Here is a 26,600-nt window from a genome sequence, read left to right as displayed (position 1 = left end):
TGTTGCTACGCTTTCTCACGTCGATATTGCGATTTTTGTGTCGCCACAAAGTCGCACGTGGTGCTAGAAAGTCGTGCAACTCTGTAGAACCATGTGCAAGGGTTTTCAGGAGGGTTGGGGGGGGGAAAGGGGGGTTGAAATAAGTCCTACCCCAAAAATAAGCCTAGTTGCATAAAAAAAAAAAACTATCGCCTAAGAAGCGCTGTCAGCGCTGCCACGTCTTCTCCCCGGTCCCTGGCACTTGTCTTCAGGCATCCCTTCCTGATCAGGAATGTGAAAATCCCCGCCTCCAGGAAGCCCTGCCCCTGATTGGCTGAGCGCTGTGGTTGGCTCTGAGAGGACGGCTCTATAGGGAAACATGAGCTACAAAACCTCGCAAGTCGTGGGCATCTCTAGTAACCTGCGATATGTCGCAGGCCACAAAACATCACCAATGTGAAGGAACACATACGAGAGCATGGGCTTCACAAACATGCGCTTTGTAGCACTGATGCATTGTTAGACAATCATGCGATTTTTGTAGCCCGTGTCAAACCGGCCTTATCAGATCCATCAACAGCAAATGCTGATGGTTTCCAGTTGGTAAAATATTTTCCTTCTGTACAGATTAGTAGGATGCTATGAGGCCCTTGATGGAGGAAACACTGCCGACGCCCTGGTGGATTTTACCGGTGGGGTCTCTGAGCCGATCGAGCTCTCGGAAGGAGATTACATCAATGACGACAACAAACGAAATGAGCTTTTTGAGAGAGTGCTGAAGGTTCATAGCCGAGGAGGACTGATCAGCTGCTCCATCAAGGTGAGTCCTCCACGCCCGTAACCGGCTGGGTGTCATTAAAGGTAAAATGTCAGACCCGCAAGAGGTGATCAAAAGCTGCATCCTTCCAGTTCATTAATGAGAAAAGTAGTTTTTATCCATATCGGGCAGTTCAGAGGCTAAAAATAGTGATGAGGAGATCAAGGCGGCCTATTACACCACAGGCGATGGCGGTATAAACTGCCTGCAGTTAGTAATACAGCAAGTGAGAGTAGTACAAAAAAAAACGGCATGCACCTAATACACAAATACTGCAACTATAGCATCCATCAGGTGCTCACAGCACAGTTATAATCTTGTACATAGGAGGCAGTATTATAGTAGTTATATTCTTGTACATAGGGGACAGTATTACAGTAGTTATATTCTTGTACATAGGGGGCAGTATTATAGTAGATATATTCTTGTAAATAGGAGCAGTATTATAGTAGTTATATTCTTGTACATAGGAGGCAGTATTATAGTAGTTATATTCTTGTACATAGGGGACAGTATTACAGTAGTTATATTCTTGTACATAGGGGGCAGTATTATAGTAGTTATATTCTTGTACATAGGGGGCAGTATTATAGTAGATATATTCTTGTAAATAGGAGCAGTATTATAGTAGTTATATTCTTGTACATAGGAGGCAGTATTATAGTAGTTATATTCTTGTACATAGGGGGCAGTATTATAGTAGTTATATTCTTGTACATAGGGGGCAGTATTATAGTAGATATATTCTTGTACATAGGGGGCAGTATTATAGTAGTTATATTCCTGTACATAGGGGGCAGTATTATAGTAGTTATATTCTTGTACATAGGAGGCAGTATTATAGTAGTTATATTCTTGTACATAGGGGGCAGTATTATAGTAGATATATTCTTGTAAATAGGAGCAGTATTATAGTAGTTATATTCTTGTACATAGGAGGCAGTATTATAGTAGTTATATTCTTGTACATAGGAGGCAGTATTATAGTAGTTATATTCTTGTACATAGGAGGCAGTATTATAGTAGTTATATTCTTGTACATAGGAGGCAGTATTATAGTAGTTATATTCTTGTACATAGGGGGGCAGTATTATAGCAGTTATATTCTTGTACATAGGAGGTAGTATTATAGTAGTTATATTCTTGTACATAGGGGGCAGTATTATAGTAGTTATATTCTTGTACATAGGTGGCAGTATTATAGTAGTTATATTCTTGTACATAGGAGACAGTATTATAGTAGTTATATTCTTGTACATAGGGGGCAGTATTATAGTAGTTATATTCTTGTACATAGGAGGCAGTATTATAGTAGTTATATTCTTGTACATAGGGGGCAGTATTATAGTAGATATATTCTTGTAAATAGGAGCAGTATTATAGTAGTTATATTCTTGTACATAGGAGGCAGTATTATAGTAGTTATATTCTTGTACATAGGAGGCAGTATTATAGTAGTTATATTCTTGTACATAGGAGGCAGTATTATAGTAGTTATATTCTTGTACATAGGAGGCAGTATTATAGTAGTTATATTCTTGTACATAGGGGGGCAGTATTATAGCAGTTATATTCTTGTACATAGGAGGTAGTATTATAGTAGTTATATTCTTGTACATAGGGGGCAGTATTATAGTAGTTATATTCTTGTACATAGGTGGCAGTATTATAGTAGTTATATTCTTGTACATAGGAGACAGTATTATAGTAGTTATATTCTTGTACATAGGGGACAGTATTATAGTAGTTATATTCTTGTACATAGGGGCAGTATTATAGTAGTTATATGCTTGTACATAGGGGGCAGTATTATAGTAGTTATATTCTTGTACATAGGGGGCAGTATTATAGTAGTTATATTCTTGTACATAGGGAGCAGTATTATAGTAGTTATATTCTTGTACATAGGGGGCAGTATTATAGCAGTTATATTTTTGTACATAGGGGGCAGTATTATAGCAGTTATATTCTTGTAGATGGGGTGCACTATTATAGCAGTTATATTCTTGTACATGGGGGGCACTATTATAGCAGTTATATTCTTGTACATAGGGGGCAGTATTATAGTAGTTATATTCTTGTACATAGGGGGCAGTATTATAGTAGTTATATTCTTGTACATAGGGGGCAGTATTATAGTTGTTATATTCTTGTACATAGGGGCAGTATTATAGTAGTTATATTCTTGTACATAGGGGGCAGTATGATAGTATTTCTTGTACATAGGAGGCAGTATTATAGTAGTTATATTCTTGTACACAGGCGGCAGTATTATAGTAGTTATATTCTTGTACATAGGCGGCAGTATTATAGCAGTTATATTCTTGTACATAGGAGGCAGTATTATAGTAGTTATATTCTTGTACATAGGCGGCAGTATTATAGTAGTTATATTCTTGTACATAGGCGGCAGTATTATAGTAGTGATATTCTTGTACATAGGAGGCAGTATTATAGTAGTTATATTCTTGTACATAGGAGGCAGTATTATAGTAGTTATATTCTTGTACACAGGGGGCAGTATTATAGCAGTTATATTCTTGTACACAGGGGGCAGTATTATAGCAGTTATATTCTTGTACACAGGGGGCAGTATTATAACAGTTATATTCTTGTACACAGGGGGCAGTATTATACCAGTTATATTCTTGTACATAGGGGGCAGTATTATAGCAGTTATATTCTTGTACATGGGGGGCAGTATTATAGCAGTTATATTCTTGTACATGGGGGGCAATATTATAGCAGTTATATTCTTGTACATGGGGGGCACTATTATAGCAGTTATATTCTTGTACATGGGGGGCACTATTATAGCAGTTATATTCTTGTACATAGGGGGCACTATTATAGCAGTTATATTCTTGTACATAGGAGGCTGTATTATAGTAGTTATATTCTTATACATATGAGGCTGTATTATAGTAGATATATTCTTGTTCATAGGGGGCAGTATTATAGTAATTATATTCCTATACATAGGAGCAGTATTATAGCAGTTATATTCTTGTACATAGGGGGCAGTATTATAGCAGTTATATTCTTGTACATAGGGGGCAGTATTATAGCAGTTATATTCTTGTACATAGGGGGCAGTATTATAGCAGTTATATTCTTGTACATAGGGGGCAGTATTATAGCAGTTATATTCTTGTACGTAGGGGGCAGTATTATAGCAGTTATATTCTTGTACGTAGGGGGCAGTATTATAGTAGTCCTATTCTTGTACGTAGGGGGCAGTATTATAGCAGTTCTATTCTTGTACGTAGGGGCAGTATTATAGCAGTTCTATTCTTGTACGTAGGGGGCAGTATTATAGCAGTTCTATTCTTGTACGTAGGGGGCAGTATTATAGCAGTTCTATTCTTGTACCTTGGGGCAGTATTATAGTAGTTATATTCTTGCACATAGGGGGTAGTATTATAGTAGTTATATTCTTGTACATAGTGGGCTGTATTATAGTAGTTTTATTCTTGTACATAGGGGGTAGTATTATAGTAGTTATATTCTCGTACATAGGGGGCAGTACTATAGTAGTTATACTCTTGTATATAGGGGGCAGTATTATAGTAGATATATTCTTGTACATACGGGGCAGTATTATAGTAGTTATATTCTCGTATATAGGGGGCAGTACTATAGTAGTTATATTCTTGTATATAGGGGGCAGTATTATAGTAGATATATTCTTGTACATAGGGGGCAGTATTATAGTAGTTATATTCTCGTACATAGGGGCAGTATTATAGTAGTTATATTCTTGTACATAGGAGGCAGTATTCTAGTAGTTATATTCTTGTACACGGGGCAGTATGATAGTAGGTATATTCTTGTATATAGGGGGCAGTATTATAGTAGATATATTCTTGTACATAGGAGGCTGTATTATAGTAGTTATATTCTTATACATATGAGGCTGTATTATAGTAGATATATTCTTGTTCATAGGGGGCAGTATTATAGTAATTATATTCCTATACATAGGAGCAGTATTATAGCAGTTATATTCTTGTACATAGGGGGCAGTATTATAGCAGTTATATTCTTGTACATAGGGGGCAGTATTATAGCAGTTATATTCTTGTACATAGGGGGCAGTATTATAGCAGTTATATTCTTGTACGTAGGGGGCAGTATTATAGCAGTTATATTCTTGTACGTAGGGGGCAGTATTATAGTAGTTCTATTCTTGTACGTAGGGGGCAGTATTATAGCAGTTCTATTCTTGTACGTAGGGGCAGTATTATAGCAGTTCTATTCTTGTACGTAGGGGGCAGTATTATAGCAGTTCTATTCTTGTACGTAGGGGCAGTATTATAGCAGTTCTATTCTTGTACATTGGGGCAGTATTATAGTAGTTATATTCTTGTACATAGTGGGCTGTATTATAGTAGTTTTATTCTTGTACATAGGGGGCAGTATTATAGTAGTTATATTTTTGTACATAGGGGCAGTATTATAGTAGTTATATTCTTGTACATAGGAGGCAGTATTATAGTAGTTATATTCTCGTACATAGGGGGCAGTATTATAGTAGTTATATTCTCGTACATAGGGGGCAGTACTATAGTAGTTATATTCTTGTATATAGGGGGCAGTATTATAGTAGTTATATTCTCGTACATAGGGGGCAGTATTATAGTAGTTATATTCTTGTACATAGGAGGCAGTATTCTAGTAGTTATATTCTTGTACACAGGGGGCAGTATTCTAGTAGTTATATTCTTGTACACAGGGGGCAGTATGATAGTAGGTATATTTTTACACGGGGGGGTTGCAGTAATATAGCAGCCGCTGTATATTCATACCCACCAACTACAGTAACAGTCTGTCACTAATGTAGGCAACTACAGCTGAAGACATGGAAGCCCGGTTGGCTTGTGGTCTAGTAAAGGGCCACGCTTATGCTGTCACAGACGTTCGCAAAGTGCGGTTGGGTCACGGATTGCTTGCATTCTTTAAGTCTGAGAAGCTGGATATGATCAGAATGCGCAATCCATGGGGAGAGCGAGAATGGAACGGACCCTGGAGCGACAGGTAAGCTGCATTTGTGGATGCACAGTGTTAGTACTGACCACACAAACTAGTCCCTGTCAGAAATTAAGGTTGATACCCTCAGTAAGTTAGGCCCCCTGTCCATGCTAGTGATATTCTGGAGTGGGGAGAGCTATCAGATCTCCATGCTGAGCCTGTCTGACAGATAGGCTCACCGCGGAGAAGCACTTCGTGCTGCGATTTGAATCCCGCGAGCAGAGAATCTCTATGATTCTGTGCTTGTGGACGTTGGGACTGAGCTTTCCATAGTTGGCCTATGGAAAGCGTTCACTGCGTTACCCGCGGTCGGATTATCGCCGCACATAACGCAATGAACGATCGCCCGTGGACAGGAGCCCTTACAAAGATATTTTCTATAGCTTATCTGATGCTTTGAAACCTAGATGGAATTTCTAAACTAGAACATTTTTACTTCCTAACTTCAAAGACTTTTCATGCTTTTTTGGACCTGGAACAAAACTTGTTAGATCTTCCTGGTTCCTGAATAAAATTCTAGAACTGCAGTGAAGACTGACACTTATACAGAGCCGTATGGTGGTCGGGGAGGAGGAGGGGGGGGGGGCAATGCTCCTCTTGTTAGCAGTGCATATTTTTAAGCCAGATGAGGTGCGTGTGAAATGGGGTTCGGTGCGATGTACCTACATACTACCACTGTATCTCTTCTACAGTTCGGAGGAATGGCAGAAAGTAAGCAAAAGTGAAAGGGAGAAGCTCGGGGTGACCGTAGAGGATGATGGAGAATTTTGGTAAGTGATTTGCTGCTCTTAAGGATCATTCTCAGGAAGACATTAGTGATTACTCCCTGCACCAATCAAAACGGGATGTTATACCGGAACCTTGTAGACTGAAGGGAAGAGTTTATTCTTTACTTTTTTTCCTTTTTTTTAGGATGACTTTTGAAGATTTTTGCAAGTACTACACAGATATCATTATGTGCCGACTTATAAACACATCTTACTTGAGTATTCACAAGACCTGGGAAGAGGCGGTGCTGCGGGGGGCTTGGATCAAGCATGATGACCCTTTACAGAATCGGTCTGGGGGCTGCCTCAATAACAAAGGCACCTATCTCCAAAACCCACAGGTCAGTTGTAATGCGTATGATGGGGGTTTGGCGTGAAGCATTCCCTATGCTGGATATCAGTAGCTATGATACCATAAGGTGTGGAAGTGATGGAGGATCATTATCACTACTGCAGACATACACATTGGAGTCACTGTGTCCATAAATTACTTATCCTGTACTGATCCTGAGTTATATCCTGTATTATACTCCAGAGCTGCACTCACTATTCTGCTGGTGGAGTCACTGTGTACATACATTACTTATCCTGTACTGACCCTGAGTTCCATCCTGTATTATACTCCAGAGCTGCACTCACTGTTCTTCTGGTGGGGTCACTGTGTACATACATTATTTATCCTGTACAGATACGGAGTTACATCCTGTATTATACTCCAGAGCTGCACTCAATATTCTGCTGGTGGAGTCACTGTGTCCATAAATTACTTATCTTGTACTGCTCCTGAGTTCCATCCTGTATTATACTCCAGAGCTGCACTCACTATTCTGCTGGTGGAGTCACTGTGTACACACATTAGTTATCCTGTACTGACCCTGAGTTACATCCTGTATTATACTCCAGAGCTGCACTCACTAATCTGCAGGTTCTTGCTAGCAGTGAATGGAAACCACTTTCTTACATCCAGAGGCAGATAATCTGCCTTGATCATGAGACAGAGCTGTGATAGACTGCACCGAGCCGTACACCTGTGTGAGCTGGACTTGATTGTTGGCATTCCTTAGACTTGTAGTTCCACTGTGGGTTGGCAGTACAGATTGCAGTCTGCAGTTTGGTTTCCCGGTTGCATTGTTTATGATGGAGTTGTCTGACTTCCGGATTTCTGCTCTTCTCCTCCAGTACGTGTTTGACGTGAAGAAACCAGAAGATGAGATACTGATTTGCCTTCAGCAGAAAACTAAACGGACGACTCGGAAAGATGGGAAAGCGCAGAACCTGGCAATAGGGTTTGAAGTTCACCGGGTAAGATCTAGTTAACAATTATCCTGCGACATGGGATATCATAAGTTTTTAATGACTTAAAGGGACCTAGCCCTAATTTGAAGTTGGCTGTTCATTGTTATGGCCTTGTGTTCTTCTAATTTTTGTACTTTCTGCAGGTGGAGCTGAACCGTAAATATCGGATGCACACGTTGCAGCCCAAAGTGGCGAGTTCCATCTACATCAACTCTCGCAGCGTTTTTCTCAGGTCGGACATAAAGGAGGGCCGATATGTCATCATTCCCACTACATTCGATGGGGGTTTAACTGGAGATTTCCTTCTCAGAGTGTTCAGTGACGTGCCTTCAAACTGCATGTAAGGACCTCATTACTGTCACAATATTGGTCTGTTCTGCCCCATCACTCCATGACCTCTTCCAGCCCTAGAATACCCTGCCCCATCACTCCATGACCTCTTCCAGCCCTAGAATACCCTGCCCCATCACTCCATGCCATCAGCCAGCCCTAGAATACCCTGCCCCGTCACTCCATGACATCAGCCAGCCCTAGAATACCCTGCCTCGTCACTCCATGACATCATCCAGCCCTAGAATACCCTGCCCCGTCACTCCATGACATCACGAGGCAGCCCTAGAATACCCTGCCCCGTCACTCCATGACATCACGAGGCAGCCCTAGAATACCCTGCCCCATCACTCCATGACATCACGAGGCAGCCCTAGAATACCCTGCCCCGTCACTCCATGACATTACGAGGCAGCCCTAGAATACCCTGCCCCATCACTCCATGACATCACGAGGCAGCCCTAGAATACCCTGCCCCGTCACTCCATGACATCACGAGGCAGCCCTAGAATACCCTGCCCTGTCACTCCATGACATCACCAAACAGCCCTGGAGTACGCTGCCCCATTGCTTCATGAAATTAATAACTTAGCCACTGCCATGCTTTACCTGTAGCCACATTCATTATGCATTTAAACTTGTGTGAAAATGTAAATATATACTCATGAGGTATACAATGTATTTGGTTAGTAACATTTTTCACCTTTGTATCAAAGTCTTCTGCTGGAATCCTCAATCTGCTTCAGAGTGAGAGACGATATTAAAAATAACTCAATCATCTGAATCCACAATGTCAAATTAATTACATCTGTTGTTTTCTCCCCAAAGCAGATTTTCTTTACGTTTCCCTTTAACATGAGCATTCATTCCGGTTTGCTGCACGATTCCTGCTGACACAGTGCAGAGCCCATCATTCATGTTATCAGAGGCTGCATTGTTCTCACACCCTGTCCCTATCATGCCAACCCTGATGATGGGCACTGTGATAATGGTTTCTATAGCAAAAGGGTCAATTCTGAGTCATAGAGCACTAGAGTATTGTGTGACTAACAGGAAAGAAAGCTGCATGAATAAATGTAGACTGTCTTCAGAAATTAACTCCATAAAGTATAAGAAGCTTACATAAATGGAAAATTAAATACAAGATGTGCAAAATATAACCACTATAATACCATCCTTAATTTACTAAAATATAACTATAATACTGCCCCCTATGTACAAGAATATAACTACTGTAATACTGCCCCCTATGTACAAGAATATAACTACTATAATACTGCCCCCTATGTACAAGAATATAACTACTATAATACTACCCCCTATGTACAAGAATATAACTACTATAATACTACCCCCTATGTACAAGAATATAACTACTATAATACTGCCTCCTATGTACAAGAATATAGCTACTATAATACTGCCCCCTATGTACAAGAATATAACTACTATAATACTGCCCCCTATGTACAAGAATATAACTACTATAATACTGCTCCCTATGTACAAGAATATAACTACTATAATACTGCCCCCTATGTACAAGAATATAACTACTATAATACTGCCTCCTATGTACAAGAATATAACTACTATAATACTGCCCCCTATGTACAAGAATATAACTACTATAATACTACCCCCTATGTACAAGAATATAACTACTATAATACTACCCCCTATGTACAAGAATATAACTACTATAATACTGCCCCCTATGTACAAGAATATAACTACTATAATACTGCCCCCTATGTACAAGAATATAACTACTATAATACTGCTCCCTATGTACAAGAATATAACTACTATAATACTGCCCCCTATGTACAAGAATATAACTACTATAATACTGCCCCCTATGTACAAGAATATAACTACTATAATACTGCCTCCTATGTACAAGAATATAACTACTATAATACTGCCTCCTATGTACAAGAATATAACTACTATAATACTGCCTCCTATGTACAAGAATATAACTACTATAATACTGCCTCCTATGTACAAGAATATAACTACTATAATACTGCCCCCTATGTGCAAGAATATAACTACTATAATACTGCCCCCTATGTGCAAGAATATAACTACTATAATACTGCCCCCTATGTGCAAGAATATAACTACTATAATACTGCCCCCTATGTGCAAGAATATAACTACTATAATACTGCCCCCTATGTGCAAGAATAGAACTACTATAATACTGCCCCCTATGTGCAAGAATAGAACTACTATAATACTGCCCCCTATGTACAAGGATATAACTACTATAATACTGCCCCCTATGTACAAGGATATAACTACTATAATACTGCCCCTATGTACAAGGATATAACTACTATAATACTGCCCCTATATATAAGAATATAACTACTATAATACTGCTCCTATGTACAAGAATATAACTACTATAATACTGCCCCCTATGTACAAGAATATAACTACTATAATACTGCTCCTATGTACAAGAATATAACTACTATAATACTGCTCCCTATGTACAAGAATATAACTACTATAATACTGCTCCCTATGTACAAGAATATAACTACTATAATACTGCCTCCTATGTACAAGAATATAACTACTATAATACTGCCTCCTATGTACAAGAATATAACTACTATAATACTGCCCCCTGTGTACAAGAATATAACTACTATAATACTGCCCTCTATGTACAGGAATATAAATACTATAATACTGCCCCCTATATACAAGAATATAACTACTATAATACTGCCTCCTATTACAGGAATATAACTACTATAATACTGCCTCCTATGTACAAGAATATAGCTGCTATAATACTGCCCCCTATGTACAAGAATATAACTACTATAATACTGCCCCCTATGTACAAGAATAGAACTACTATAATACTGCCTCCTATGTACAGGAATATAACTACTATAATACTGCCTCCTATGTACAGGAATATAACTACTATAATACTGCCCCCTATATACAAGAATATAACTACTATAATACTGCCCCTATGTACAATAATATAACTGCTATAATACTGCCCCCTATGTACAAGAATATAACTACTATAATACTGCCCCTATGTACAAGAATATAACTACTATAATACTGCCCCCTATGTACAAGAATATAACTACTATAATACTGCCCCCTATGTACAAGAATATAACTACTATAATACTGCCCCCTATGTACAAGAATATAACTACTATAATACTGCCCCCTATGTACAAGAATATAACTACTATAATACTGCCCCCTATGTACAAGAATATAACTACTATAATACTGCCTCCTATGTACAGGAATATAACTACTATAATACTGCCTCCTATGTACAGGAATATAACTACTATAATACTGCCCCCTATATACAAGAATATAACTACTATAATACTGCCCCTATGTACAATAATATAACTGCTATAATACTGCCCCCTATGTACAAGAATATAACTACTATAATACTGCCCCTATGTACAAGAATATAACTACTATAATACTGCCCCCTATGTACAAGAATATAACTACTATAATACTGCCCTCCTATGTACAAGAATAGAACTGCTATAATACTGCCCCTATGTACAAGAATAGAACTGCTATAATACTGCCCCCTATGTACAAGAATATAACTACTATAATACTGCCCCTATGTACAAGAATATAACTACTATAATACTGCCTCCTATGTACAAGAATATAGCTGCTATAATACTGCCCCCTATGTACAAGAATATAACTACTATAATACTGCCCCCTATGTACAAGAATAGAACTACTATAATACTGCCCCCTATGTACAAGAATAGAACTACTATAATACTGCCCCCTATGTACAAGAATAGAACTACTATAATACTGCCCACTATGTGCAAGAATATAACTACTATAATACTGCCCCCTATGTACAAGAATATAACTAGTATAATACTGTCCCCTATGTACAAGAATATAACTACTATAATAGTGCCCTCTATGTACAAGAATATAACTACTATAATACTGCCCCCTATGTACAAGAATATAACTACTATAATACTGCCCCCTATGTACAAGAATATAACTACTATAATACTGTCCCTGTGTACAAGAATATAACTACTATAATAGTGCCCTCTATGTACAAGAATATAACTACTATAATACTGCCCCCTATGTACAAGAATATAACTACTATAATACTGTCCCTATGTACAAGAATATAACTACTATAATAGTGCCCTCTATGTACAAGAATATAACTACTATAATACTGCCCCCTATGTACAAGAATATAACTACTATAATACTGTCCCTATGTACAAGAATATAACTACTATAATACTGTCCCTATGTACAAGAATATAACTACTATAATACTGTCCCTGTGTACAAGAATATAACTACTATAATAGTGCCCTCTATGTACAAGAATATAACTACTATAATACTGTCCCTATGTACAAGAATATAACTACTATAATACTGTCCCTATGTACAAGAATATAACTACTATAATACTGCCCCCTATGTACAAGAATATAACTACTATAATACTGCCCCCTATGTACAAGAATATAACTACTATAATACTGTCCCCTATGTACAAGAATATAACTACTATAATACTGTCCCCATGTACAAGAATATAACTACTATAATACTGTCCCCATGTACAAGAATATAACTACTATAATACTGCCCCCTATGTACAAGAATATAACTACTATAAGACTGCCCCCTATGTACAAGAATATAACTACTGTAATACTGCCCCCTATGTACAAGAATATAACTACTATAATACTGCCCCCTATGTACAAGAATATAACTACTATAATACTACCCCCTATGTACAAGAATATAACTACTATAATACTACCCCCTATGTACAAGAATATAACTACTATAATACTGCCTCCTATGTACAAGAATATAGCTACTATAATACTGCCCCCTATGTACAAGAATATAACTACTATAATACTGCCCCCTATGTACAAGAATATAACTACTATAATACTGCTCCCTATGTACAAGAATATAACTACTATAATACTGCCCCCTATGTACAAGAATATAACTACTATAATACTGCCTCCTATGTACAAGAATATAACTACTATAATACTGCCCCCTATGTACAAGAATATAACTACTATAATACTACCCCCTATGTACAAGAATATAACTACTATAATACTACCCCCTATGTACAAGAATATAACTACTATAATACTGCCTCCTATGTACAAGAATATAACTACTATAATACTGCCCCCTATGTACAAGAATATAACTACTATAATACTGCTCCCTATGTACAAGAATATAACTACTATAATACTGCCCCCTATGTACAAGAATATAACTACTATAATACTGCCCCCTATGTACAAGAATATAACTACTATAATACTGCCTCCTATGTACAAGAATATAACTACTATAATACTGCCTCCTATGTACAAGAATATAACTACTATAATACTGCCTCCTATGTACAAGAATATAACTACTATAATACTGCCTCCTATGTACAAGAATATAACTACTATAATACTGCCCCCTATGTGCAAGAATATAACTACTATAATACTGCCCCCTATGTGCAAGAATATAACTACTATAATACTGCCCCCTATGTGCAAGAATATAACTACTATAATACTGCCCCCTATGTGCAAGAATATAACTACTATAATACTGCCCCCTATGTGCAAGAATAGAACTACTATAATACTGCCCCCTATGTGCAAGAATAGAACTACTATAATACTGCCCCCTATGTACAAGGATATAACTACTATAATACTGCCCCTATGTACAAGGATATAACTACTATAATACTGCCCCTATGTACAAGGATATAACTACTATAATACTGCCCCTATATATAAGAATATAACTACTATAATACTGCTCCTATGTACAAGAATATAACTACTATAATACTGCCCCCTATGTACAAGAATATAACTACTATAATACTGCCCCCTATGTACAAGAATATAACTACTATAATACTGCCTCCTATGTACAAGAATATAACTACTATAATACTGCCTCCTATGTACAAGAATATAACTACTATAATACTGCCTCCTATGTACAAGAATATAACTACTATAATACTGCCCCCTATGTGCAAGAATATAACTACTATAATACTGCCCCCTATGTGCAAGAATATAACTACTATAATACTGCCCCCTATGTGCAAGAATATAACTACTATAATACTGCCCCCTATGTACAAGGATATAACTACTATAATACTGCCCCCTATGTACAAGGATATAACTACTATAATACTGCCCCCTATGTACAAGAATATAACTACTATAATACTGCCCCCTATGTACAAGAATATAACTACTATAATACTGCTCCTATGTACAAGAATATAACTACTATAATACTGCTCCCTATGTACAAGAATATAACTACTATAATACTGCTCCCTATGTACAAGAATATAACTACTATAATACTGCCTCCTATGTACAAGAATATAACTACTATAATACTGCCTCCTATGTACAAGAATATAACTACTATAATACTGCCCCCTGTGTACAAGAATATAACTACTATAATACTGCCCTCTGTGTACAGGAATATAAATACTATAATACTGCCCCCTATATACAAGAATATAACTACTATAATACTGCCTCCTATTACAGGAATATAACTACTATAATACTGCCCCCTATGTACAAGAATATAACTACTATAATACTGCCCCCTATGTACAAGAATATAACTACTATAATACTGCCCCCTATGTACAAGAATATAACTACTATAATACTGCCCCCTATGTACAAGAATATAACTACTATAATACTGCCTCCTATGTACAGGAATATAACTACTATAATACTGCCTCCTATGTACAGGAATATAACTACTATAATACTGCCCCCTATATACAAGAATATAACTACTATAATACTGCCCCTATGTACAATAATATAACTGCTATAATACTGCCCCCTATGTACAAGAATATAACTACTATAATACTGCCCCTATGTACAAGAATATAACTACTATAATACTGCCCTCCTATGTACAAGAATAGAACTGCTATAATACTGCCCCTATGTACAAGAATAGAACTGCTATAATACTGCCCCCTATGTACAAGAATATAACTACTATAATACTGCCCCTATGTACAAGAATATAACTACTATAATACTGCCCCCTATGTACAAGAATAGAACTACTATAATACTGCCCCCTATGTACAAGAATAGAACTACTATAATACTGCCCCCTATGTACAAGAATAGAACTACTATAATACTGCCCACTATGTGCAAGAATATAACTACTATAATACTGCCCCCTATGTACAAGAATATAACTAGTATAATACTGTCCCCTATGTACAAGAATATAACTACTATAATAGTGCCCTCTATGTACAAGAATATAACTACTATAATACTGCCCCCTATGTACAAGAATATAACTACTATAATACTGCCCCCTATGTACAAGAATATAACTACTATAATACTGTCCCTGTGTACAAGAATATAACTACTATAATAGTGCCCTCTATGTACAAGAATATAACTACTATAATACTGCCCCCTATGTACAAGAATATAACTACTATAATACTGTCCCTATGTACAAGAATATAACTACTATAATAGTGCCCTCTATGTACAAGAATATAACTACTATAATACTGCCCCCTATGTACAAGAATATAACTACTATAATACTGTCCCTATGTACAAGAATATAACTACTATAATACTGTCCCTATGTACAAGAATATAACTACTATAATACTGTCCCTGTGTACAAGAATATAACTACTATAATAGTGCCCTCTATGTACAAGAATATAACTACTATAATACTGTCCCTATGTACAAGAATATAACTACTATAATACTGTCCCTATGTACAAGAATATAACTACTATAATACTGCCCCCTATGTACAAGAATATAACTACTATAATACTGCCCCCTATGTACAAGAATATAACTACTATAATACTGTCCCCTATGTACAAGAATATAACTACTATAATACTGTCCCCATGTACAAGAATATAACTACTATAATACTGTCCCCATGTACAAGAATATAACTACTATAATACTGCCCCCTATGTACAAGAATATAACTACTATAATACTGTCCCTATGTACAAGAATATAACTACTATAATACTGCCCCCTATGTACAAGAATATAACTACTATAATACTGCCCCCTATGTACAAGAATATAACTACTATAATACTGCCCCCTATGTACAAGAATATAACTACTATAATACTGCCCCCTATGTACAAGAATATAACTACTATAATACTGTCCCTATGTACAAGAATATAACTACTATAATACTGCCCCCTATGTACAAGAATATAACTACTATAATACTGCTCCCTATGTACAAGAATATAACTACTATAATACTGCCCCCTATGTACAAGAATATAACTACTATAATACTGTCCCTATGTACAAGAATATAACTACTATAATACTGCCCCCTATGTACAAGAATATAACTACTATAATACTGCTCCCTATGTACAAGAATATAACTACTATAATACTGCCCCCTATGTACAAGAATATAACTACTACAATACTGCTCCTATGTACAAGAATATAACTACTATAATACTGCCTCCTATGTACAAGAATATAATTACTATAATACTGCCTCCTATGTACAAGAATATAACTACTATAATACTGCCCCCTATGTACAAGAATATAACTACTATAATACTGCCCCCTATGTACAAGAATATAACTACTATAATACTGCCCCCTATGTACAAGAATATAACTACTATAATGCTGTCTCCTATGTACAAGAATATAACTACTATAATACTGCCCCCTATGTACAAGAATATAACTACTATAATACTGCCCCCTATGTACAAGAATATAACTACTATAATACTGGCCCCTATGTACAAGAATATAACTACTATAATACTGCCCCTATGTACAAGAATATAACTACTATAATACTGCCTCCTATGTACAAGAATATAACTACTATAATACTGCCTGCTATGTACAAGAATATAACTACTATAATACTGCCCCTATGTACAAGAATATAACTACTATAATACTGCCTCCTATGTACAAGAATATAACTACTATAATACTGCCTGCTATGTACAAGAATATAACTACTATAATACTGCCCCTATGTACAAGAATATAACTACTATAATACTGCCTCCTATGTACAAGAATATAACTACTATAATACTGCCCCCTATGTACAAGAATATAACTACTATAATACTGCCCCCTATGTACAAGAATATAACTACTATAATACTGGCCCCTATGTACAAGAATATAACTACTATAATACTGCCCCTATGTACAAGAATATAACTACTATAATACTGCCTCCTATGTACAAGAATATAACTACTATAATACTGCCTGCTATGTACAAGAATATAACTACTATAATACTGCCCCTATGTACAAGAATATAACTACTATAATACTGCCTGCTATGTACAAGAATATAACTACTATAATACTGCCCCCTATGTACAAGAATATAACTACTATAATACTGCTCTTATGTACAAGAATATAACTACTATAATACTGCCCCTATGTACAAGAATATAACTACTATAATACTGCCTGCTATGTACAAGAATATAACTACTATAATACTGCCTCCTATGTACAAGAATACAACTACTATAATACTGCCCCCTATGTACAAGAATATAACTACTATAATACTGCCCCCTATGTACAAGACTATAACTACTAAAATACTGCCCCCTATGTACAAGAATATAACTACTATAATACTGCCTCCTATGTACAAGAATACAACTACTATAATACTGCCCCCTATGTACAAGAATATAACTACTATAATACTGCCCCCTATGTACAAGACTATAACTACTAAAATACTGCCCCCTATGTACAAGTATATAACTACTATAATACTGATCCCTATGTACAAGAATATAACTACTATAATACTGCCTCCTATGTACAAGAATATAACTACTATAATACTGCCCCTATGTACAAGAATATAACTACTATAATACTGCCTCCTATGTACAAGAATATAACTACTATAATACTGCCCCCTATGTACAAGAATATAACTACTATAATACTGCCCCCTATGTTCAAGAATATAACTACTATAATACTGCCCCCTATGTGCAGTATTATCCAGTAATGTTACTGTTGTACTTGCAGTGAGTTGACTCTGGATGAGCCTCGGAAGACTTGCTGGTCGGGGATGTGTGGGTTCCCTCAGCTGGTGTCACAGGTACATGTGGTCAGCGCTGCAGGACTTAAAAAGCAGGAGTCTGAAGGAGGTAAGCAGTATCGTCTGGAGTATTTGGGTTGGGGGCGGCAAGCGTCAAAACGGTGTGCAAATAATGTAATACATTCTAGTAAACTGTGAAGCCGAATGTAAAACATCGGCAGTGTAGATTCTAGTGATTCAGGCTGTATAGCCGGGGCTTCCACTTTTCTGAAGTCCTGCCCCAGTGTATGCTGGGTAATAGGAAACCTGAAATTGTATCTAGACTAGAATAACCTCGGGTGTTGCAGATTCCGCTGTGGTTGAGCTCTGGCCCCTCTGTTTCCCCAGCGATGTATATTGACAGGTCATGTTAGTTTACCCACAATCCTCTTCTCAGCTTCAGTGTTGTGTTGATCGGAAATGTCCAAAATATTCATAAATGCCAGGAAATGCAGGGTCACATGGGCGAGGCGGCGGCGCTGTCACATGGGCGAGGCGGCGGCGCTGTCACATGGCTTCCCATAATTTCTCAGAATGCCTGCAGCGTCTTGTAAGAGTCGGTAATGATAGCAAGTAGGAAGCAGATGTGTGCGGTGACTGCGCCCCTGCAGGCCAGTGCTAGGTAATGCAGTTATAAGGATGAGCAGCAGGAGAACCTGTGCCCTCACCAATCTGAAATCCTCTGTGCTGCTGGGATTCCGGCCTCTTTCCACTCTTGGGCTGTGGCTTTGCACTTATCTCTGTTCCCCTCCTCACAGCATGACGTTGGCTGTTTATCGGTATCCTCACTAGTCTTACATCAACTGCTTGCTGCCCGGCTCCAGCAATCCTCTGTGCTGCTGTTCCTCCACTCTCTGCTTGTGATCTTCCAGTCCTATCCTTACTAACACACCCAGGTGGACGGATCGGAGCTTCTGGGATCAACTGCTTTCCTGAAATACTCTGCGCTGCTCCTTCCGCTCTGCAACTCTTGTCTGTGACCTCCCACTTGCCTCCGTTCCCCTCCCCTTTCGGTGCCCATCACATGTAGCATTATCCTTACTGACATCCTCAAGAGCAGCGCTCCTCTACTGAAGTGCTGGGCTGTTTCTTTTGCATCTGTGACCTCTAATGTGACTCTTACTACATACAGTCCTTTCCTAATTAGGGAATCCTGCACTCTGCAGAGCCGGAGTGTGCATGCGGTGTGCGGCCCTGGGAGCAGCGGCGTCCGCACGTACCTATCACTTCCATCTGTACTGCGGATGGTCCACACGGCTCGCTGTCAGATATGCACAGGGCAGATTTCTATTTACTTATTTTTTTAAACTGCCGCCTTTCTCGCGACATCGCCTAGCGACAACGCAGAATCCGCGACCATTCCACAATGTCACTGCAAAAGGGCCGTGGATTGGGTGGCTTCCATAGACTTCAACAGAAGCCGTCTGCACGGAATCCACAGAAAAATAAAGCATGCTGCAAATTTAATTTATTTATTTTGTTTTTCTCTCCACTTGTGAAAACTGCTATTAGTTTCCGCACGTGTGGAGGAAGAACCCGTTTCCTACAGCATGCTGTGGGCGCTGTTTGGTGCGGACGCCCGCTGTGGACTCCACAGCATATATCCGGCCGTGGGCAGGAGCCCTGGCATCTTCACATGAGGGGAGATTCTCTCTGCTGCTTAGTTTCATTTTTCCAACTCATGGCACATTAAAAAATTGTGTCACCTATTTTTTCTTTTTTGCTTGTTTCCTCTCGGCGCAGGCGCTGACCCGTACGTCATTATAAGCTGTGAGGGCAGTAAAGTGCAGTCTCCGGTGGTAAAGGACACTCTGACTCCTCAATTTGACGTCAAGGGATTGTTCTACCGAAAGAAGCCGGGACAACCGATCATCATCCAGGTGGGTGCCAGTAAGAGAGGAGTCCGGTGGATGTACGGAAACCCAATATACCGCTGCTCCCTAGTGTTAGACTTGTAGAATTACACTGTGGCAAAGTATGTTTATAAAGGCATTTTCTGATTTTATATAAATATCACTTAATGGGGGACAAAAACATTCGTCATCTTCCTAATATATGTTACACTCCAGTAATTCACCATTTTCAAGAACACTGTTGTCAGTGATTGGCTTGTTTCCATTCAGAGGCAGTAACCCTGTACATTACTAGTCCTTCTCTCAGCTGAGAAAGTGATACAATTGTATCCAGTGTAGACAATGCTCTGTGAGCTCAACAGCCAAGACTCCAGACTGATACATTGTATACAGCTAGTCCTGCTCTTAGCTGAGAAGTAATACAATTGTATCCAGTGTAGACAATGCTCTGTGTGCTCAATAGCCAAGACTCCAGACTGATACATTGTATACAGCTAGTCCTGCCCTCAGCTGAGAAGTAATACAATTGTATCCAGTGTAGACAATGCTCTGTGTGCTCAATAGCCAAGACTCCAGACTGATACATTGTATACAGCTAGTCCTGCTCTCAGCTGAGAAGCGGACATGTGTGTCCAGTCTAGATAATGCTTTGTTAGCAGCAGTAGATGCACAAATCTCTCTGTTACTTAGCTACAATGTATCAGTCAGGCTGAGCATGCTGTCGTGCCCCCTTTTTTCCCTAGCTCTGCCCACTTTTAGAAAAGTGGCAGAGGCTGGCATAAAAAGACCAAAAATCAGAGTTTATGGTGTGTCGTAATCTGCAGTTTTTGTATGCAAGAAAATTGGCATGCAAATGTTGTTACATATGCCTCATTGTTCATGGCTAGTCCTGCTCTCAGCTGAGAAGTGGATACAGTTGTATTCAGTATAGACAATGCTCTGTGAGCTCAAGAGCCCGGACTCCAGACTGATACACTGTACACAGCTAGTTCTGCTCACAGTTAAGAAGTGGATACAATTGTATCCAGTGTAGACAATACTCTGTCAGTCTGGAGTACGGGCTGTTGAGCTCACATTGTACATACCCAGTGTAGACAATGCTCTGGGAGCTAAACAGCCTGAACTCCAGAGTGATACTGTGTGCACAGCTAGTCCTGCTCTCAGCTGAGAAGTGGATGCAATTGTATCCGTTCAGTCAATTCTGTGGACTCCAGACTGATACGTTGTTACAAACTATCAGAGAAATTTGTGCAGCTGTTGCTGATGAGTTTAGTGTCCAGTTTAGACAATGCTCTGTAAGCTATTGTATCCTCCTTTCAGCCAAGAGCAGGACTCGCTATGAACAGGTTTACTGCCTCTGAAGTGCAGAGGTGACTGTTTCAGTGCCACCATTGTGTTTATTGCCCAGAAAACCCCTTTAAGTTTAATTTATATAAAAACAGAACACCCCTTGAGGCTCAAAGTGGACCTCTCCCAATTAAGGCTCCTCCCCCTTTATGTGCAGCAGACACCAAAGGTTGGTGTGTTAGCTCCATGTACTGCAGTTTATAATCATTCTGTCTATGGCAATCCAGTCTACAAGCAGTGACTTGCTCTTGAGATGGTGCTGCACACAGTTGCTACTAGGGACAGGCAGAGCTGCAGTATAAAGCAAGAGGCAGAGGGGTGGAGCCTCTGAGACAGGAGTGGATTTGAGTCTTTGTTTTAGACTTTTAACAGATGATGCAGCTAAGCTGGAGTCACTGATCATAACTGTATCATAACAGATCCAACTGCTCTGCAGACCCTGCTTGTTCAGTGTCTGCACATTTTCCAGACTCTCTTGCTGTGGTGCATGTTGGGAGATGTAGTTCCAGTGCAGAGCATGCTCTCTTACAGTCACTGAACCAGCTGGAACAATAGGAAGATAAAAGATCATTCAACCTGAGGGCTAACGGCAAACCCAGCAGAATTCTGAGTGCTGCTCTGGAGGTGACTGGACTATAACATGTGATGCCTAATCCAATTTTTCCATTATTCCCTCAGATTTGGAATCACAATGTGATTAAGGATGAATTCATGGGTCAGGTGGTCCTCAGCGCTGAAGCCGGCAACCAGCAGTCCCAGCACAGCCTGCCGCTGCAGGACAGAAGCAACAAGAGTAACCCGCAGGTGTCCGGCTCCATTCAGCTGGTTCTGTTTACCAGCAACAGCCTGAACGGAATCTAAGCGCACACCTCTACCGCCATAACGACCAGACCGCGACCAACATGGCGGGCGCCTTTTACAGCCTGTTTGCCATTGTGGCCTGCATTTCCTAGACTTCTATTATCCGTATCTATTCCGGCATGGTGATGGCGCGCGCCGCATGCAGTCTGTGACACTATGTGAGTTTTATAGCCAAAATCAGCCGATGGCAGGGAAGCTGCGTGAGTGGCGGCATTAGGAATAGAATTCCAGTGTCATTTCACTGTGTCCTATGTTTCATGTATGCGTATGTACAACATATTAGGATAAGCGGTGCCATTTCAGGCTCTTTATATGCATTAACCTCTATAGTCTTATATACCCAGACGTGCCATGGTTCTGTAAAGACGCCTCCAAGGTAAAGGGAGTGGGGGTCCCCTCTAGGTGTCATGTGACCATAGGAGACAGTCAGGTCTCCAATCAGATTTTCTCTGTTAGTACTTATACAAGTATTTGCTGCAACCGGGTATCCAGAAGTTGTTTTTTTTTTTTTTCCAGTTTCTTGTAAACAAAGCTTTGTCATATCTTTGCTTGCTGTCAGTGAATAGGAACATTGTTTTTACATTCAGAGGCTTGAATCCTACGCCGACATAAAACTTCACAGCTGAGGGTTTGCTACAATTAGATCTAGTTTTTGCTTTCCTCTGTGAGTCTGGCTACAAGTCGTGTTTCCTGACCTGATAGTTCGTTACAATGTATCAGTGCAGGTGCGACACTTGTCCTTCTGATTTGTTCACCTCACTCATTATTGTCTGCGCTGGATACAGTTTTTTTTATATAACGGACCCTCAGCTGTGGGTAGGACCAGTGGGATTTGCAGTTTCTGGGTGTTTCCAGTCACTGACAGCAAACAGGGATCTTGAAAAATGAGGAGAAAATAAAACACAACGTATATGAGAAAGTTGCCAAACTTTTTATTCTACAGTGATGAAAGCGGCCCTCTGGTTCCAGGACACAATTCTGAGTGGTAATATTACCTGTGCATTGGTAGTGTCAGAATATACTATGCCTGCTCACCTATTGGCCAGTGCTGCTCATGTGATTAGGGCTAGCCAATCAAAAAGCAGCATGAAGTGCCTCGGACTAGTGGGCATTAGGGAGTAGGAAGATTGTGGCATCGGAAATGTGAGCTGAAACCGACACCTCTGAGGGTCACCTGCAGTGGACCAATGGCGGATTCATGTTCACATTGTTGGGTTACTCCCAGAGTAATCCGTGACATCAGAGAGTGAATCATGTGACCTGCTGGAGTGCCCGGTGCTCATGATCCAGCCGACCCAATCATGAACAGCCTGTAGAGGGAGAATTCTTCACCTGTCTCCATTCGAGCCTCAGACCGGCCCGATCACACCATAACTAGTCATCAGACTGAGAACCGGCTTCATACGGCCTGGATGGGTCCATCCTTGCGGTTTCTGCCTCCATTTCTATGCCAGGATTAACTGCCTAAGGATGCCTTCACATGGCAGCATAAAAACCCGCGCCACATTCCCACACGCGCTCTTCCTCACTTCGGAGTACATTGCTGTCAGCACACCCCGGCACCGCGAGCGACGAGCCGCTGGTCAGGTGACATGGAAGTGGAATACCTGACCAGCGAATGGGCGCTCATGAGAGGCTGCCGAGGGGCCTGCGCCGACAGAGCCACGTATTCCGTGGTGAGGGGGGGTGATATAGCTACTATAATCAGTGGCGAATATGTAGTTGGTTCCTGGTCACAATCCACATCCTCGCTGCAGATTTTGATGCAAGTTTCTATGAGGAAGTGCGGCAGAATTTGCTGCGGAATGTTCAGCATTGGAAATTCCGCAGCGTTTCCCCGTTGTGTGAGCGTACCTGAAGGTGCGGCCATCTTGGTGCTCTGCTTTTGGATGGAGCACAGCTTGCACGCTCCGAGTAAAGATGAACAGCTTGAGAATGTGCTCTAGAGATGCTCCTGCCATTGATGAACAGCCGGAGCTTGTGTTCTGCACTCTGAGAATGCTCAAAGTGTCAAAATGAATATGCGTGTTAATGCCGCCCCCACAGAATTGTGTCCCGGACCGGAGATTCGGATTCAGCTTTGTTTAGATCAAGGCAGAAACCCCCTTAACAGATATCAATTACCGTCCCTTCGAGGCGTCTATTACTTTTATTTCAGACTACAATGAGGGGACCGGGCGTCGCTGAATGTTCTTTACTGTATATACACATATATATAATATCGCAGTATATACAACCACGCATGTTTATCATCACTGTAACCTCACTGTGACTATGAGAAAGGAAGAAATGGACGGGCCGAGAGAAAGCGGAAGGAACAAAGTGCCAAAGAGTTCCACATACGTGGCAGGGCGACCACCTCTGCGCCATCCTGGGCTGGTGACGCAAGTCAAAGACCTCTGGAGGCCGCAGATACATTGACCATCCTCCCAGTGGCACTCCCGACCCGCCATCTTCCCATGAACACCCACAGGCGCTCCAGGAACATAAGTCCCGCCTCCTTGAGGTCCGTTTTGTGGGACGGTACTAAGAAAACTGAATGTTTGTGAGACATGGGTACCACATACTGCTCATATCATGGCCGCCCGCCTTCCAGGGGTTCAAGCATATCCGCTCCCCATAGAGGTCAGTCAACTGAATCCGGCTACCTCTGGACCAAAACTAGCCGAGGTGACGGCCCTCCTCATACCTCGTCGGAGAACTTGGTGGCCATGTTGCTTCTAGCAACCAGTCAGAGTTCAGTTTTTATGTCGGGTAGAAAATGAAAGCAGAGCTCTGATTGGTCGCTACAGCTTCCCCTTCCCGTGACGGAGGCGGGTTCTGTAGGCCAAAACTACCAGGAAAGGTGTTTCCATGACAACTCGACAAATGTCGGTCGTCCAGAGCCGTATGTAGGTTACTCCGTGTGCCTCTTGAGAATGAAGCCATAATTAGCAATGTCTGCGGGGACACGCTGTACACAGGGGCCAAAATGCCAAAAATTTTGATTTTTACCTTTTTTTTGTTTGTTTGTTCTTTTTTTAAATTGGTGAATATTTCTGAAAAATTTCTCATAAAAACCGGCGCTGATCAATCGCCCGAACCAACCAATCACAGGCGTGCCGTCACGCTGGAATCTGATTGGTCGCGCTTGTTTTTATGCATGAAGGTCATTATCTGTGGTATTGCCATAGCAACAGCTTATATCATAACTGACCAATGGTTGCTACGGGTAACATCATAGATTTTCATTCATATCCGTTTTCAGAAATGTCGCTTTGTGTCTTCAGGTTTCGCTCCTCTGTGATTAAATCGTTTTGTGTCTGATTTTATTTTCGTACGATGTTTTGTCTTTATGATGATTTTTCAGGTTTACGTTTCGTCGGCGATTTATCTTGAATTTCTATTTTTATTACTATGCGATTTTCTGATATTTTTTTGTATGTTTACAGATTAGCACTTTATAATCCTTATAATGTGTCCACGGGAAACCTTTCTATTAAACGCGTCTCTCCTACCCGCTCTGTGTCGGCTCACTGATTCGCTGTTTACTAATACCGCAAACCGCCTGGTAATGGGATGACGCCGCCTCCTCTCTTGTGGCAATACTGTGCGCCTCAGAACTCGGGGAAAGTTAAGTGCAAACGAAAATTCACATTCACACCCGGGTTACGCTGTATTTACACAGGCGAGTGCAACTCATGGGAAACGGAAATGCATCACATCGCTGTACGTGTAATTTTCACATATGAAAACAGACAAGGGCACCGTATATTGGCTCGGCGTGAAAACAGAGCCGATATACGGTCGTCTAAATAAGCCCTAAATGTGTTATTTTCACATGAGTTCTGTCCTTATGGCTGTAGGACGGAATTCGTGCGTGACACCTGCCGGTGTAGATGCAGCCTGCGGTCAGGTTTACACGGGCGAGTGTGATATTATTCTGCAATACTCAGACCGAAACCACACTTGTAAACCAGCAATTTGTTGTGCGACTGCGATGTGAGAAAACCGTATCGCGGCACATGCAATATTTCACACAAGAAA

General features: G+C 39.8%; 1 protein-coding gene across 3 annotated transcripts in view; it reads left to right on the top strand.

The window, feature by feature from the left end:
* CAPN5 (calpain 5) overlaps positions 1-26,070 on the top strand; it is an 86,549-nt gene extending 60,479 nt beyond the window's left edge. For all 3 annotated transcript variants that reach the window (XM_066588274.1, XM_066588276.1, XM_066588275.1), the window contains exons 5-13: positions 607-799; positions 5,640-5,833; positions 6,520-6,597; positions 6,740-6,935; positions 7,774-7,896; positions 8,034-8,230; positions 18,462-18,583; positions 20,257-20,393; positions 22,392-26,070. In XM_066588274.1, the coding sequence (XP_066444371.1) occupies positions 607-799; positions 5,640-5,833; positions 6,520-6,597; positions 6,740-6,935; positions 7,774-7,896; positions 8,034-8,230; positions 18,462-18,583; positions 20,257-20,393; positions 22,392-22,574 (1,423 nt within the window). In that variant the 3' untranslated portion in view covers positions 22,575-26,070. The remainder of the gene's footprint in view (positions 1-606; positions 800-5,639; positions 5,834-6,519; positions 6,598-6,739; positions 6,936-7,773; positions 7,897-8,033; positions 8,231-18,461; positions 18,584-20,256; positions 20,394-22,391) is intronic.
* The last annotated feature ends 530 nt before the right edge of the window (positions 26,071-26,600 follow it).

This window comes from Eleutherodactylus coqui, chromosome 1, assembly GCF_035609145.1.
Source record: "Eleutherodactylus coqui strain aEleCoq1 chromosome 1, aEleCoq1.hap1, whole genome shotgun sequence".
NCBI classification, from domain to species: Eukaryota; Metazoa; Chordata; class Amphibia; order Anura; family Eleutherodactylidae; genus Eleutherodactylus; species Eleutherodactylus coqui.
This window is presented reverse-complemented; position numbering and strand designations above follow the sequence as displayed.